At 63.6% G+C, this 16136-nt stretch overlaps 1 protein-coding gene across 1 annotated transcript; it reads left to right on the top strand.

Moving 5' to 3' along the window:
• The first annotated feature begins 299 nt into the window (after positions 1-299).
• KLHL30 (kelch like family member 30) lies at positions 300-12258 on the top strand. Its single transcript, XM_045793993.2, has 8 exons — positions 300-433; positions 2296-3143; positions 4361-4505; positions 6383-6469; positions 7003-7158; positions 8172-8360; positions 9065-9210; positions 10644-12258. Exons 2-8 carry the CDS (start codon positions 2370-2372, stop codon positions 10893-10895), a joined length of 1749 nt encoding a protein of 582 aa, XP_045649949.1. The 5' UTR covers positions 300-433; positions 2296-2369; the 3' UTR covers positions 10896-12258.
• The last annotated feature ends 3878 nt before the right edge of the window (positions 12259-16136 follow it).

The following is a 16136-nucleotide window of genomic DNA, read 5'->3' on the forward strand; positions in this document are numbered from 1 at the left end:
GTCACTTTCCCCCAGTTGACAGATGAACAAAAGGCCACTTGGGTACCTGCCAATGACCATTAGAGAATCTAGTACCTGTCAGGCCCTCCTGACACCCAGGCCCTGAGCTGGGGCCTCCATGCGCCCCCTGAGTATCCAGCCCAGGCTCCACTGTCCCCCTGGCAGGCTTCCTGCAGTCCGTCTGGTCCCTGGGGTCTGGGAGACATCAGCCTTCCTGACGTGGCCAGTGTGGGCTTTCAGAGCAGATGGCCTGGGAGAAGCATCACCTCTCTCCCTCCCCCTCTCCCTCCCAATGCAGACAGCGCTAAAAATACCCTTCTGTCCGTCCCCACGTGGTGCCCAGCCCAGCCCAGCAGGCCCTCCGTGTCCCTCACTGCCTGGAAAGTCCTATTCTTCAGCCTGAGTTCTCAGAGTTCCAGGGGCCAACTGAGAGGTAGGGACCCAGGGGCTCTGAGTGTGGGCATCGGGGAACGGGAGGTGGGATTTGGGGCAGGGAGCAGCAGGGGAGGGTGGGTTATGGTAGGATAGGCTGCAGGGCATAGAGATCACAGCATTGGGTGCTTTGGACACAGCCCCCCAGCCCTGGTCAAGCTGGGCCCCTTGGGGCACGGTGAGGGCTCAGGCGGCACACTCCCTTCGGCGTCCTGGCTGGAGAGGTGGGCAACGGGGAGGCCGGACCACACCCTCCAGCCGCAGCCGGGACCCCAGGGTCCCATCCCTGGCCACGGCTGGCTTCAGGCCCTTTGTGTCCTGCCCGCTAAAGCCGTCTTCACTCCTGGCCTGGACAGGCACCAGGCTGAGGCTCTGAGACTCTCCAGAAGCCCCCACGCCATTCGTACTGGGCCCGCAGGGTGGCAGGTGTCAGCAGACGCAGCTGAGGCCCCACGAGAAGGTGGGTGGGCACTCCGCCCACTGGCCCCCGGGGCTGTAGCAGCTGGCCACAGGGAACACGGGAATGATGGGAATGTGAGGCCTGGGGCAGTGGCCACGGGCTCCTGTCCTCACTCAGCCAGAGGGCCTCCCTGGGCGGGGGTCAGGCAGGAGGGATGCTGGCCAGGGCCCCTGACCTGTCCGGTCCTGGCTGGGCTCCCGGGGTACTGCCCTGCTCTGCAGGGGCGCGACTGGGGGGGAAGGGCCTCAGCTCCCGCCACAGCCTCCAGCCCTCCCGGCCCCTGGCACCCACAGTTCGCGGTTCTCTTCACAGGGCTTTGTTAGTTTGATCACACTTATTTCACCAAGTGTTTGGTCCCTGTGGACCGCCGGCCCCTTCCCTTCCCGTTGACGGCTCTGGAGGATGCCCCCTAGTGGAAAGACCACATCCCAGCCGTGCAGCTTTTTTTGCAGTTGTAGCTCCGGGTGAAATTTCGGGCAGCTTTCCTGGGGTAAAGTGTCAGGAGCACATAAATGAATGTGCACATAGTTAAATAAGCCAGAGCGGATTTGCTGAATGCGATGATATGGACACTGACCGAAGCTGCTGTCCAGAGAACTCCCCTTAGTCGGGTTTGTCTTTACCAACCTGCACCCAGGGGCCTGTAACCTGGGGGCTCGGCGTGTGGGCCTTGAGCCTGCCTCCCCCACTTGGACAGGTGATGTGAGCCTTTTGTGCTTGTGTTCCCCACCTTTACGGGGACCCTGACAGCACCCACCTCCCAGGGTTGTCGTGCAGGCCACGTGAGGAGGGCATGCCACCCTTGAGACGCGGCCTGGCCCATGGGGAGCACTGTGACCACAGAGTCCCTTTCCCTGCCAGCCTCTGGATCTGCAGTTGAGAAAACTGGGACCAAGGTCACCCAGCAAGGTCATGGCAGCCCAAGGCTCCATGTAACCATGGACAGTGAGGATCAGTGGGGCAGGAAGGCTTCCAATGGCCCTCCTCACGCTCCCCAGCAAGGTCAGATCTGGGAGCAGAGGAAGCCACCTTGGAGGTGGTGGGTCACAGGGGACCACAGTCTCCGGAGGGTCTGCTCTGTGTAGCCCAGAGTTGTGGAGGGGGCCGGGTGTGGTTTTCATGCTGGCTTTGCCCTGCCCTGACTACCTGGCCGGGGGTAGGTCTCTGGCCCTCTCTGAGCCTCAACCTTCTCACTGTAAAATGGGATGAACACGGAGCCCCTGAGCCCACCGCACAGGGCGACGGGGCTGGGCGAGGCACTTGGCACATCTGTGATGCTCGGCCAGTGTTGGTGCAGATGGAAAGGACTGACGGCCACACGGCCGGCCAGACGGACCGCCGGGCGACTCAGGCGGAGGGGCCGTGCCCCGCCCCGGGCTGACCCTGCCCTCTTCTGTCCCCAGGATCTCGGGCAGGGCCCGGCTCTTCTCTGCGGGGAGTGGGTGGGCTGCGGGGCCCCACGCCAGTGCCGGGGGCCATGGTGCGGAACGTGGACGACCTGGATTTCCACCTGCCCTCGCACGCCCAGGACATGCTGGACGGCCTGCGGCGGCTGCGCTCCCAGCCCAAGCTGGCCGACGTCACGCTCCTGGTGGGGGGCCGGGAGCTGCCGTGCCACCGCGGCCTTCTGGCGCTCAGCAGCCCCTACTTCCACGCCATGTTTGCGGGCGACTTTGCCGAGAGTTTCTCAGCGCGTGTGGAGCTGCGGGACGTGGAGCCCGCCGTGGTGGGGCAGCTGGTGGACTTCGTGTACACGGGCCGCCTGACCGTCACGCAGGGCAACGTGGAGGCGCTGACGCGCACGGCCGCCCGCCTGCACTTCCCCGCCGTGCAGAAGGTGTGCGGCCGCTACCTGCAGCAGCAGCTGGACGCCACCAACTGCTTGGGCATCTGTGAGTTCGGGGAGCAGCAGGGGCTGTGGGGCGTGGCTGCCAAGGCCTGGGCCTTCCTGCGCGAGAACTTTGAGGCGGTGGCCCAGGAGGACGAGTTCCTGCAGCTGCCCCAGGACCGGCTGGCCACCTGTCTGGCCAGTGAACTGCTCCAGGTGCAGCCGGAGCGAAGCCGGCTGGAGGCCCTGCTGCGCTGGGTGCGCCACAACCCGCAGGCCCGGGCCGTCCACCTCCCCGAGCTGCTCGGCCTGGTGCGCCTGGACGCCGTGCCCAGACCCTGTGTGCAGCAGCTGCTGGCCACCGAGCCGCTGATCCGGGAGTCAGAGGCGTGCCGGGTGGCCCTGTCCCAGGGCCATGATGAGGTGAGCAAGGGGCGGGAGGGGCGCCCCGGAGACCCCGACCTGCGTGGGGATGGAGCGTGCAGAGTGCATACCCCCAGGGTGCCCCGAATCTGGCAGTTCTACCTTCCTTGGGCTGATTACCCATGAGGAGCATCCCTATTCATGCCCTGGGCCCCCGTGTGTCCCACACCCTGGATATGTGGGGGAGGGGAACCAGAAGTGACTGTCCGAACTGCAGTCAGAGCTCACAGCTTGGTGCAGACAAACCTGGAAACAGACCTAAAGCAGCACGAGAAAGGCTGAAGCTGGGCTGGGGGCATCCTGGGCAGGGTGGCCAGTCAGGGAGGGCTCTCTGGAGGAGGCAGCCTCTTAGCTGGGCCTTAGGGAAGGGCTAGGAGCTCTGCAGGAGGGAAAACAGTCCAGAAAGATGGCACAGCGTGTGCACAGGCCTAGGGGCCTGGATGGGCCTGGCAGCAGGCCACCTCCCGCCCTGTAGGAACCTGCTCCAGTGTTCACGGGGTGCGGTTTCCTATGTGTGCTGCGGTGAGCATGGCAGGCAGCACAGCTCGGGGCACAGTGACGGACGAAGAGCCGATGAATCCGTCTGTGGCTGCGTGGCCTGCTCAGGGCCCTGCTCTGGAGGAGCCCTCAAGAGCCAGGCCTGGGCCACAGCTGCTGCTCGGGCCAGGGTCGGGGTGTCGGGGGGCTGAAGGTGGGGGTGCAGGCCTCCTGCAGGAGAAGCCAGAGACGCAGGGGAGCCCCGGGGGCTGGGAGCTCGGAGCACGGCCACTTACCCACCAGGGTGGAACCGGGCTGGCGCTTCCTGCCCGGCCAGGGTCATCCGAGTTCAGCACGCCGCATGCTGGCCCTGGGGAGGAACTGGGGACAGAGTCGGGGTTGCCTCCAAAGATGGGTGTGGGGACACCTCTGGAAGGCATGTGGGGACTGCCGGGAGGGAACAGCGATCAGGTTTGGGCCACACATGCACCTGCTGCCCCATCGCTCCCAGTCCTGTTTGCCGCCCTGCCTGGCCCCATGCGACCACGGTGCACGCACACACACACACACACACACACACACACACACGTGCTCACACCACCCCACGCATGTGCACCCACATAGCTGCCTCACCAAAGCCCTGCCCCAGGAAATGCCACCGAGGCCTGAGAGCCCCTGGGGCCCCTTGCATGGGGAACGCAGCCGCCCGCTCCGCTCACCCAGCCTTCCTGGCCCCACAGGCACTGCTGGCCCTCCCGCAGAAGCTGGAGGAGGTGCTGGTGGTGGTGGGCGGGCGGGCCCTGGAGGAGGACGAGGAGGGCGCAGAGGAGGCGGCCCCTCACCCCAGGACCCCCAGGAACTTCGGCTTCTACAGCAGCAAGGCCCGTGAGTAGCCTTCACGCTGTCCCTGCCGCCTGCGAGCCCCTCGTGTCTGCCGTGCAGGCGGAGGGAGTGAGATGCCCACAGGGAGGGGGCCCTGAGGAGAGCCTAGCGGCCAGCTCAGCTAGGTGGCCCCTCACCCTCCAGTCACAGCCCCTAACTTTGGCCTTCTTGGGCCCTGGAGCCCAAGGTAAAGTGTTCTGCTGCCCAAAATGCCCTGGGTGGGAGGACGGCCGCTGGCCTGCATGCCTAGTGTGACCTTGGCCCCAAGGGGAGAATGGGGAGCTGGGGTGCAGGTGGCCTGGAGGGTAGGAGTGCAGGGACAAGGTCAGCTCTAACAGGGTTCTCATTCCAGCCTTCGAGCAGTTCACTTCTCCACCCTAAGCTTGCTCCTCATCCGAGGAAGGGGCTCGTCACATAGCTGGGATGCGGACCCGACGGGCACGGACTGGGCCTCTCCTGCCTGGGGCCCCATCACAGGGTGGCCGGGAAAGGGGGAGAGGTAGGAGGGCAGCAGGGTCTCTGGAGGGGCACATTGGCCCTGGGAAGCTCTTCTGAAAGCTCTGAGGAGCGCCGGCTGGTGTCCCGGGCCCACTGGGCCAGTCACCAGTCACCCGCGTGGCGTCAGCAGCTGGCAGGCTCCAGGAAGCGTGAGGCCGGCTGTCCCAGGTCAGGGGCTGACGAGGGGATTTGGGGGCTGACGTCAGGAAATGAGCTCTGCTGGCTTCACCCGAGAGCAGCTGTCCCTCCAACCCCAAGGGGAGGACGGCAGGGGGCACGCTGGCAGGCAAAGGCCTGGTGACCGCTGGGCCGTCCCCACCCTGGGGTGACACAGACATGAGTCAGGGGGACACGCAGTCCCTGCCCAGAGGGCAGGTGCCCAGCGAGGCCGGAGTTCTGCATGTCCTAAAGACGGGCATAAACAGTACACAGAATCTTCCCGGAGGACCTCCCCGAGGCGCGGGTCTTCCTCACCGCCTCCCGTGAGCGCCCAAAATGTGTCCGTTTGCTCGACATTCCCACAGAGACTCTCTCGTTTTTATTTTTTTCAAGCATTTTCTCATCTCTTGTCTCAGTTTACCCTCATGTAGCTCTTTGAAGGTGGGCCCAAGGTGGGTGCATGGCTCTGTCCCTTGCTGTCGTGACAATAATCCTCAGGCCCACTGATGGCGTAGCGGCCCTATGACAGACGTGGGTCGTCTATACTTGCGCCACCTCCCAGTGAGGTGGGAACTACCTGCCCCCAGGCCAAAGGATGAAACTGAGGCTATGGGTCTCCCGGGGCCATACAGTAGTACACGAGAGCAGGGGTCGGACTCACCCGGGTGCCGCAAGGCCCGTGTCACGCCCCGTGTGACCCCTGCACGCCTGTGGCTGCACACGGCACAGAGGGTGCTCGGGGCAAAGAAATGAATGATGGATGGGGAACGAGCAAATGAATGATGTTCCTGTTCTAACCCACTAGGGACCAGAGGTCAGGCCCTTTAACCCATTACCCCATCTGAGACGTGGGACCCAACCCAGGGGCCAAAAGATCCCTTTGGGGTCAGTGAGGTCACCTGCAGGGTCAGAGCCAGCCCCGGCCTCCGGAGCCCCACCTCCCTGCACATCCTGGGTGCAAGCCTGAGTCCGGTCTGCGTGCCGGGCTCTGGGGGGGCGGCGTGGGGAGGTGGGGACCCCTCGGGAGCTAGACCCAGCAGAGGCACGTGCAGCAGTCATGGTGTCACCACCCCCCACTGCGGCCAGCTGAGTCCTGCCCCTCGATCCTCCCCAGGTGAGGGAACAGCCCTGCACCCGCATGGGAAGAGGCGCTGAGGGGCAAGGGGAGGCCCCAACAGCGAGCTCAGCCACCCTGACCCTCTGCCTGTCTCTCTTCTGGCCAGAGAGGTGGATGGCACTCCCGGACTTCCCCGACTACCACAAGTGGGGCTTCTCTCTGGCCACACTGAACAACACCGTCTACGTCACAGGTGGGTTCCCGGCAGCGCCACCCGGAGAGCTGCTCGCCGTGCTGCCACCAAGACTCAGCTGTCCCCTCCGGCTCAGGCAGGGCTCTTCCAGACATTTCCATGATGTGAAAACAAGGACATTGGAAATCCACGGGTCCACGTGTGGGCGCCCCCATTCCGTGTTCTGCCTGACATGGGAGCCGGGGTGGACTCGCTAGGCTCCACAGTCAGGGCCTCCCCCGAAGGAACCACGTGACGGGCAGGTGGGGTCACCCTGCCCGTATATGTCTGAGAACTTGGGGGCCCATATACAGTTTGGCTGGGGAAACACGGATCTGAAACCATGAAACTTGTCCTCCTTGTTTATGGGGCAGGGAGGGACCTGTCCAAGTCAGACAGCTAGACTGTGCCACCTACGGTCCCCCCCCAACCCCACAGCCCAGGGTCTGGCACCATGGGGACCCCTGGCGTGGGGAGAAGGAGGCAGGACCCTCAGTACCCAGCCCCCACGAGCCTGGAGACTGCAGGCTGAGGGGACAGGACCTCTCCTACAGGTGGTTCCCGGGGCACCAAGACAGACACCTGGTCAACCACCCAGGCCTGGTGCTTCCCTCTGAAGGAGGCCACCTGGAAGCCCGTGGCCCCCATGCTGAAGGCCCGCACCAACCACGCCAGCGCCGCGCTCAACGGGGAGATCTATGCCATTGGCGGTAAGGCCTCCCTCCCCGCCTGCCCCGGGCACCTCCTCCTCGTTGCAGCCCCCGCGCACCTCTCGGCAGCCTGGGAGCCTCCCAATCCCGCAACAATGGCTCCCCACTTTCGTGCCCTCGCCAGGGACCAGAGAGCCCCCCGCCGCCACCCCGGCCTCAGGCCCACAGAGGCATGCTCCCCTGTTCCTGCCCTCTGGAGCTCACCGTCTGGAGTAACCAAGCCCCCACCAGGGCGCCTGGCCAGGCTGTGCCACCGGCCACCTGGATGTCTCGGGGTGAGGCTCAGCCATGAGCTTCCCTAGCCGCTCCAGCAGGGACTCGGGCAACAGAACGATGAGGGGTGTGCTGGAGCCCTGGGCTGCCGGCAGAGACGCACACTCCCAGAACCGTGCACAGCCCTCCGCTCAGGGTCACTCCCTCTGCGGCGTCCTCGGGGTGAGGAGACCCACAATGGTCCCCCCTTTGCCGTCACCTTTGCTCTCACCGGTCGCCAGCCTGAGCGCTTAGCCCTTTACACCCCAGAGCTGTGGCAAGGAGTCACCCCGGACCCTTACGGTCAGATAAGTGTGGGAAACAATGACTGTGGCTGAGCGCGAGGTTCCCAGGGCCTCTGCGGGTGACAGACTGGCCTTGAGGCCACTGCGAGTGTCCCAGCTGTCCTGGCCAGCCCCTTTCCTCCCAATGGCTGCCGAGCCCGAGCCGCGGGCAGAGGGCACACACAAGGTCCCGGGCCCAAGGCAGGTGCGGGCAACTAGCTGTGGCCTTGGGGCCCCCGTCATGCGGTCTGGACTCGAGTGTTCCTGGGTCCAGGTGCCCACACCCACGCCACTTGACGGTGTGGCCTCGGGCCTTGCCTGTGGAAGGGGTGAGTCACGTGGCTCGCAAGGCCGCGCGCTCCTTCACCCGCCCTTCCCCTCCCCTCCTAGGATGCAAAACCCCCAGTCCTGCACTTCCAGGGCCCTTCCCTTGCCCCCGGCCCGGCAGCCCTGACGCCCACCCCCACCTCCCAACAGGCACCACTCTGGATGTGGTGGAGGTGGAGAGCTACGACCCCTACACGGACGCCTGGACTCCGGTCAGCCCCGCCCTCAAGTACGTCAGCAACTTCTCGGCGGCCAGCTGCGGGGGCAGGCTGTACCTGGTGGGGTCCAGCGCCTGCAAGTACAACGCGCTGGCCCTGCAGTGCTACAGCCCCGTCACAGGTGGGCGGCACCGACGCGACGCCGGGCGGGCAGGCCGCCAACCCCTCCGACGTGGCTTGGGGTTGAGCGGCGGGGGACACGGGCAGGTGGCCCCTCCCCCCGCAGGCCACAATCCCATCTCATTGAGCCGGAGGGTGGGGGTCCTGGCGATGGGGGTCCGGGGGGCAGGGAGCAGGCAGCCACAGGCCTCTTAGAAACGGCCACAGCCCCATCAGAGACGGATCAGACAGCGGAGGAGGGCGGGGGCCCGGGGGGCAGGGAACCGGGGGTTGCGGGGGCGGGGGCCTGGGGGCTGGGGAGCCGAGTGCCCAGGGCAGGTGATGGGCAGCCCAACTCCAGGTCCCGAAGCTGCCTGGCTGCGGGGTCTGCCTGGTACCGGCCCCACGGGCCAGGAGCAGTGGCCCGGACCTGCAAGTCTTGGTGGGCGCCAGCTTGGGCCCCGGACTCTGTGCCAGGGTTGGGGCTCCAGCGGGGCTCTCCAGGGCTCGGGGGCCTTCCTGGCCCTGTGTCTCCCCCTTTCCCTCCCCATCCTCTGGATGGTGGCGATGATCACAGAACCCATTTTGCAGGGTGGGTGTGAGGGTCCCATGGGAGACTGACAGGGGCCAGGGTCAGGTGGGGCCCCTAGTCTCCCGACGGAGCCGACGGGCAGGAAAGAGGCAGAGGCCCCTGGCGAAGGCGGGCCCGGTGCGTTGTCCCCACAGACGCGTGGAGCGTGATCGCCTCGCCCTTCCTCCCCAAGTACCTGTCCTCGCCACGCTGTGCCGCGCTGCAAGGAGCCCTCTACCTCGTCGGTGACAACACCAAGAAGGTCTACGTGTACGACCCCGGGGCCAACCTGTGGCAGAAGGTGGGCCTCAGCCTCGCCTCCCAGGGTGACACCTCCACCCAGAACCCCTGACACCGAAGGGCTTGATGAGGCCCAGAGCCCAGCGGAGCCCCCAAGAGGACGGGGGAGCCAAGGGCCGGGGGCTCCTGGTCACCATGGTGCTCTGCCCCAGCACGGGGTGGTCTGTTCTCGGGAGCAAAACCGGGCTCAGCCCGGGGTGTTTCAGGGACAGCCTGGTGTTGCCCAGGCCCGGGAGGGAGGGCATCTCCTACTCGTGGGGGTGGCGGAGCAGGGAAGGGGATCCCTTGGCTGCGGGGGGGGGGGGTAGTGGCCAGCTCCTTGGTGCCCCATTTCCCTCCTTGCGACCCCCTCATCTTCTGGCACTGAGAGGGCAGGCGCTGGGCATCTCAAGCCCGAGCCTTTCTCTGTGTTTCTCCTGGAGAAAGAGGAGGGATGGTGCCCAGTGCCCAGGGCAGTGGCCTCCTCACTAGCCCAAGGCCCCGGGCTCGCCCCACCTGCCCTAGAGTCTCCATTCCTGGAGGCCGAGGAGGAGGCCTGCTCCCTGCACTTGCCCAGGCCCTGGCCGGCTGGCCCAGAGCGGAGCCTCTGCCATCCGGCCGCCTGCAGCTGTCCCCTGGCGTCAGCACCCAGCTCACTGGAGGCCCCCGTTACCACGCAGGACAGGTGCAGGGTGGGCCCTGCCAGGCCGGCACTCTCTTTCTAGGCCTTCCCAGCTGGGCCACAGCCAGGCCTCTGCAGGGCCCATGCCATTGATCCAGGGGGCATTCTGGCCACGAAGGGCTCCACTTTGCCCTCTCCAGGCCCGGGGGGGCTGGCTGCCCGTGACCGTCCTCATGTGCAGGCCGCAGACGGGCCTCTTCTTCCCACGCATGCTGGGTTCTCTCAGATGGTCCACATCTCCCTCTGGGCTCTGGCTCCCACCTCACAGCCCCAGCCCAGAGCACTTCTGAGGCCACGGGCCGAGGCAGGAGGTACGGGGGTAAAGTGAGTCTCCCCAAGGCACAAGTGGCCCCTCGCGTGTGTATGTCTGTCAGAGAGGAGGCCACGTCTGTCCCCTCCAAGAGAGCAACCGTAAGTCAGAGGCCCGGCCCAGAACTTGCCCCAGGAGGCAGCTCCAGGCTTGGGCTTCCATGCCGCCCCTCCCATCTGACACCCTGACTTCACATATGACCGAATTGGGGCCTAGGAGAGCAAGGGGCCTGGAAACATCGTCCTGAGAGATGTGGGCTGGAGAGGAGAGCGCTGGGGTTTCCCCACTAAAGGACAGTCTGAAGGTTCCGGGGGGGGTGGTCACGGGGAGCCTGGGTGAGGTCCCGGGGAGCAGAACAGGGCGCTGGCAGTCCTCTCTGCGTGTGTGCCCCGCCCCACCAGAGGGCTCCCCGGCCACTGCGCTCCGCCCCCGCCCAGGGGCCCTGACGGCTGCGCACCCGCAGGTCCAGTCTCTGCACAGCCTGCATGAGAACGGTGCGCTCGTGCCGCTGGGCGACGCGCTGTACGTGACCGGTGGCCGCTGGCAGGGCATGGATGGCGACTACCACGTGGAGATGGAGGCCTACGACCGTGGGCGTGACGCCTGGACCCGCCACGGCTCCCTGCCCCGCCTCTGGCTCTACCACGGGGCCTCTACCATCTTTCTGGACGTGTCCAAGTGGACCCAGCCCTTCAGCCCGGCCCAGGAGCACTGAGCAGCTCCTGGTCACTCGGGGGCAGGGCCTGGCTGCACCCCGACCTGAGGGATGCCCCCCCTTGGGTTGTGCTGGTTTGTTCACTCGGTGCTGGGCGGCGGGCCATCAGGGACATCAGCCTCGGTCCCCGCAGCCACCGCACTGACTCTGCACTGACCAGCCGCGAGGCTTGGACTTCGGCCGCCTGCACGGAGGGGAGAAGCTGCTCCCGTGCCCACGGCAGGGGGGCCTCAGACACAGAAGCCGCAGTCCCCACTGGCTGTCCCACCTCTGGCTTCTGAAGGTGGTGCACAAGGGAGGAGTGGGCCAGGAAGCTGCCTCAGAGAGCAGAGGTCCTGGGGTGGGTGGGCATCGGGCCTCTGTGAGCCTGCTTCTGCCTGGCCCACAGCTGTGTGACCACAGCCTGCCGCCGCCCCTCTCTGGGCCTCAGGCCCCACGTCCATCACACTCTGGGAAGGGAGGAGGCAGAGTGTGGGGTCAGGAGAGAGGGTCTGCCGCCCGTGTGGGGGTTGAGGGGAGAGAGGGTGAGCGAAGGTTTCCCACGGAGGTGAGCGGAAAGGTGTGCCCTGGCCAGGATCTCCCGTTTCTTGGGGTGGTTTGCTCCGATACAAGAATGAAAGTCTCCAGCGGTGCGCCCAGGAGGGGAGAGGGTGGGGTCCTGCAGGGTTTCTGGGGACGCCTCTTGGGAACATTGGTGTGTCACTCCCAGGTGCCTCCTAAGCAGGGTTGCGCCCCGCGGGCTCCTCCTGCCAGCATGCGGGCTACCCCGCGCCCCCTGAGTCTGACTGGGGTCCCACGGAGAACTGGTGCAACCCCCCTGCTCCTTCGCACTGGTCCCTAACGAGGTATCCCACTGAAGGACTCTCACTGGTGCTAGATGGCCATCCCCCTTTGCTGTGAGCTTCATCGAGGCCCACGGGGCTACAAGTCAGGGGTCTCGGGTCCAGCCTGGACCGTCTGGGGCCTCTCGAGCTGCCACCTCCCTCTGGACTGAGTTCCCTCTCCTCGAAGGCTCTTCTTTGAAACCCCGTGGGGACCGGAGAGGCCTCTGGCCTCCCTGAGTTCTGAGGAAGGAATCCCAGGTCCCTCTACGTGCACCTTGCTCCCTGGCCTGAGGACTCATGCCCATTTCCTGTGGGAGGATTCTGTCTGCCCCCCTGGGCTTAGACAGAGCAGGGCCTCCTGGGGTCTGCTTCCAAAGGAGCAAGAGCCCCGATCTGAGGCCCCCAGGCAGCCAGGGGAGAGGATGGACATGGCGATGACAGGTTCTGGGATCCTTGACTCGTTCCCTATGAAATCCTTCTGTGCTGTTTTCTAAACAGTTACTGAAGGTACTCAGCCTAACAATGATCCAAAACAAAGACTCAACGTGTGGAGTTGACTTCTTTTTATCACGAATGGGTAGTTGAAGGGTGGTATTCTAGAAGAAGGCCTGCTTCTGCTCCTGCACACCTTATGGCAATGGGGGGGGGGCATTACCCTGGGTGGGGGAAGCACAGCCCACTCCAGGGCCTGGTCCTCAACCTTTGGGTGCCAAACTGCCCCTCATCCGATCCACTGAGCCGCCCCTGGATCAGGCCATTTGTGTCCTTCAGGGTCCCAGGAGGAAACAGATGATCCCTGAAACTGAGTAACGGAGGGCAGCCTTACAAAGGACTACTTCCAAGGTGCGGGCAGGTGGAGGGACTTCAGTGAGGGCTGAAGAGGCTCCCAGCAGGGAACCTAGCAAGAGTGGGGAGCTGTCACCAGCCCTCTGCCCCTCTGCATGGGAAGGGGCGGACGCAGGCTCCAGACAGAGAGCTGCAGGGAGAAGGTGCCAAGGACCTGGGACCTTTGCTAAAGGAATGCCCCCTGGGCCACTATCACCTGTGGCCCAGTGGGGATGAAATGGCAGGATAGACACCCCAACCTCACTCTCCTTCCTGCCCCCTAGTCTCCTGCTGGTACCTCCCACTGGCCAGACCCAACCAGAATCTGAGGGAGAACAGGCCATTGGCAGAGAGCAGGGGGAGAATGGGCAGGGCACCAGATGCACAAATGGAAAATTTCTACCACAAGAACTAGACACTCAGGGGATTCTCATGGAGGACAGACACTCGTGGACATTCGCACAGGGAATGTCTGTGGAGCAACCCAAGCCATCCTCTTCCCTTATCAAAGGCCCCTGGTTTGGGGGCTAGTATGGGTTTCTAGAAGGGAAAATGGATAACCGTGGAACATGTGCCAAAGTCCACCAAACTCTCAGGCCCACAGGGATGAGACAACCTGCCCAGGCCCAAGGAGCTCATGTCTGCCAGAGGAGTGCATGCTGTCTTTCTCACAGACAGTGTTGGGTAAACTGAGACCCCCCCAGCAGACCTCAGACCTCAGTGGCCAGAGAGTGCCGCACACTGCCCTCAAGAGCCAGGCCCAATACAGCCAAGTCAGGCTCAGCTCCCTGTGGTTCCCCAATGCACCATGGTCCATGGATGCTTCGAGCCAGTTCCGTTGGACGTGGGTTTTCCGGCACCGCCCAGGCAAGATCCTTTGATCACTGAGCATCTTCCCTGTACTGGGCAGGGACAGGGTTGCTGGAATCAAGCAGTTGACAGTCCCACATACTTGTCTGTAATACATGAACTGGTCAAACGACAGTGCACTGGTCCTCCAGTTGGCTGGTTGACCAGTTGGCCCAGTGGTTTCGACCAGGGATCTGTGACTTAAGGAGTGGTCCCAGCCACGTGCAAGGTAAGGATGTTCACTCCTCCAGGGCCATGGCATTCGTCTTTGATCCCCAGGGTCCCCCAGTCTGAAGTATGGCTACTGTTGCTGCGTGTACAGCTAATTCTGCTGGGCCTCAGAGCAGGCACACAGGAGGGTGGGGTGGCTAGGCACGACGCTGAGTAATTGAAGAAGGAAGCGGGCTTTAGAGAGAACCTTCATGGAGAACGTCCTTTCCTATTTGGAATAAGCACCCTGGGAGCCAGCGGAGTTTCCTCAACACTGATAGTCCCAGGGCTCCCCCAGGGACTGGGGGAGATTGAGATCACAATCACATTTAAGAATATAATTCTCAAAATCACCAGACAGAACTACCCACTTACATTAAAACTGAGAGGCACACACGACTGAGGTTTTTTAAGTGAATTAGTGGAAAACATGGAGACGATGAGCTGAAAACAAGCCAAGGACTCTCTGGGTCGAAGTGAGAAAGGACCCTTCCCCTGCGGGATCACAGGTTGCCCACAGACCTGTCCAGGATGCGCACGGCTTCTCCCCAGCACTCGCCCCTGTGCCTGGCACAGAGCAGGGACAGAGTAACTCTTCACTGCACGAGCTACTGACCCCAAGTTGCAAAGGCCAGAGAAGTGACTTCAGGCCAGTCCTAAGATCTCAGGCTCAGTTTCCTCATCTGTGCAATGGGGATAATCACACGATTTGAGAATTAGATAATGTCATGTTTTTGGAAGGTTCCGGTAAGCAGCAAAGGTCGCCTGCCTGTTGTGTGAGAGGCCACACAAGCTGACTTCAGGCTCCCACTGTTTTCAGGGGCAAAGGGAGCTTTTATTCCCATGACTTCATCAGCAAAGGTCCTTCCTTTGGAGGAAAAGAGAAGAGTGGGAACAGCTTGAGTGCAGCAGGCTGATGGGAAGCCAGGGCTGAGGCCATGACATGAGGGCCCAAGAATGAGGATTAGGTTTCGGCCGGGCATGAGGGCACATGGGGGAGGCCACCTCGGGCTCCATCCGGGCCCCCTTCTGTGGCCACTCGTTCAGTACTTCCACCCTGGGATCCGTGACCTCCGCCCCAGATGCAGCCCCCGCTCTGACCCCGGGGCTGCTGCTGCAGGGGGACAAGCTGTCTGGTGCCACCAGAACCCAGTTTCTGCTGGTCCTGGACCTGTGATTCTTGCCTAAGCCCCGCCCTCCTCTGAGTGGATTTCATTTTTGAAATGGAACCCCAGAAACACGCAGGGAGCCCCACCTAAAGGCCCTGGCCTTCTGTGCTCTCTGGCCCCAGAGCCAGCCTGTGTCATCACCTCGGGACAGTGTGACGGGAGCCTGTACCAGCACCAGAACCGATTTGATTTGGGTCCTCTGGCAGGGCCCATGACATCACTAGGATTGTTCACTGTTTGGGAAAATAACTTTTTCACATGGCAACAGCTCCTGTCCTCAAAGCTGGCCTTGTGCGGGCTGGGGCCCCCCACTGTGGGATGGAAATGAAGTCACAGGAACATCTTAAGGATTACATGCCCCAAACTGCATCCCTCCATTCCCAGAAGGCCCCAGTATTGTCAAAGGTGACGGGGCCGAGCTTCGCCTTTCCGCAGCATAGGCTGGGCCGGACGGCATCGAGCCCTGAGAGCAGTATGGGTCACGTCCCTGCAGAGAGACTCCAGCCCAGCCACCCAGAGTGGGGCACCCAAGCAGCCCGGCCTCCATGCTCCGGGTAAACACCCCTGGCCACCTTCCTGCTCGTCCTGGCTTTATCTGCTCACACCTCAAGTATGAGGTGATCCCACACAAAGGCTCAGGGGTAACAGCCATTGTGCCCCCTCTTACAGTCCCAGAGGGATGAATGCCTAGAGGTGTGCCTCCTCCAAAGCCAGATATGACCTCCAGATGGCCAAGCAAGAACCAGGTTTGCTGAGCAGACCCACTGCTGGGCCCTGGGGTCCAATCACGCTTTGCCTGGAGCCTCTGTCTTCACATCAGCCTGAGGGCAGAGCCCACGTGGGGTGCTGGTGGCCTAGGCCAGGGACCTTCACCACTGGGGCAGCCTGGAAGGTGAGCCGGCCTCACCCAGGACCCCACACAGCAATCACTGTGACCTCGGCTCACCCTAGAGCAGGGCCCGGGGGCCCCTGTGTGTGCATTGATCCCGGCTCTCAGGCAAGAAAACTAGAAGAAAACTCTGAGGGTCTCTGGAACAGACTGGCCACCATCCACGGCGAGGGAGAGTCAGAGCCAGCAAGTGGCCCCCAAGAGAAGCGTCTTTCCTCCCCCCATGCAGGGCTGCCCCCCATGGCATTCCACCTACCACCCTAGGTTGGAATGCTCTGTGGGTGAGCCCTCTGGGCTCAAGAGTGGGCAGTCACATGTGTGTCCCCGGCCCTCCCCCCACCAGACCCCCACGGGAAATCCCATGCCTATGGGCGCTGGCTGGCCTGAGGGAAAGGACAGGGCCACATTTTCATCAAGAACCTTCCAGCTCGTCATGTAACTCCTACTTCCCACCACCTGGAAGAGGAAGGACCAC

This window comes from Ursus americanus, chromosome 1 (genome assembly GCF_024610735.1).
Source record: "Ursus americanus isolate L20-20 chromosome 1, mUrsAme1.1.p, whole genome shotgun sequence".
NCBI lineage: Eukaryota > Metazoa > Chordata > Mammalia > Carnivora > Ursidae > Ursus > Ursus americanus.

Excerpts from the sequence above, each read along its gene's own strand:
- KLHL30 (XM_045793993.2), top strand. The coding sequence starts at position 2,370 with ATGGTGCGGAACGTGGACGACCTGGATTTCCACCTGCCCTCGCACGCC. Across the intron at positions 4,506-6,382 it reads CTTCTACAGCAGCAAGGCCC|AGAGGTGGATGGCACTCCCG; the intron begins GTGAGTAGCCTT and ends TCTTCTGGCCAG. Across the intron at positions 9,211-10,643 it reads GGGCCAACCTGTGGCAGAAG|GTCCAGTCTCTGCACAGCCT; the intron begins GTGGGCCTCAGC and ends GCGCACCCGCAG.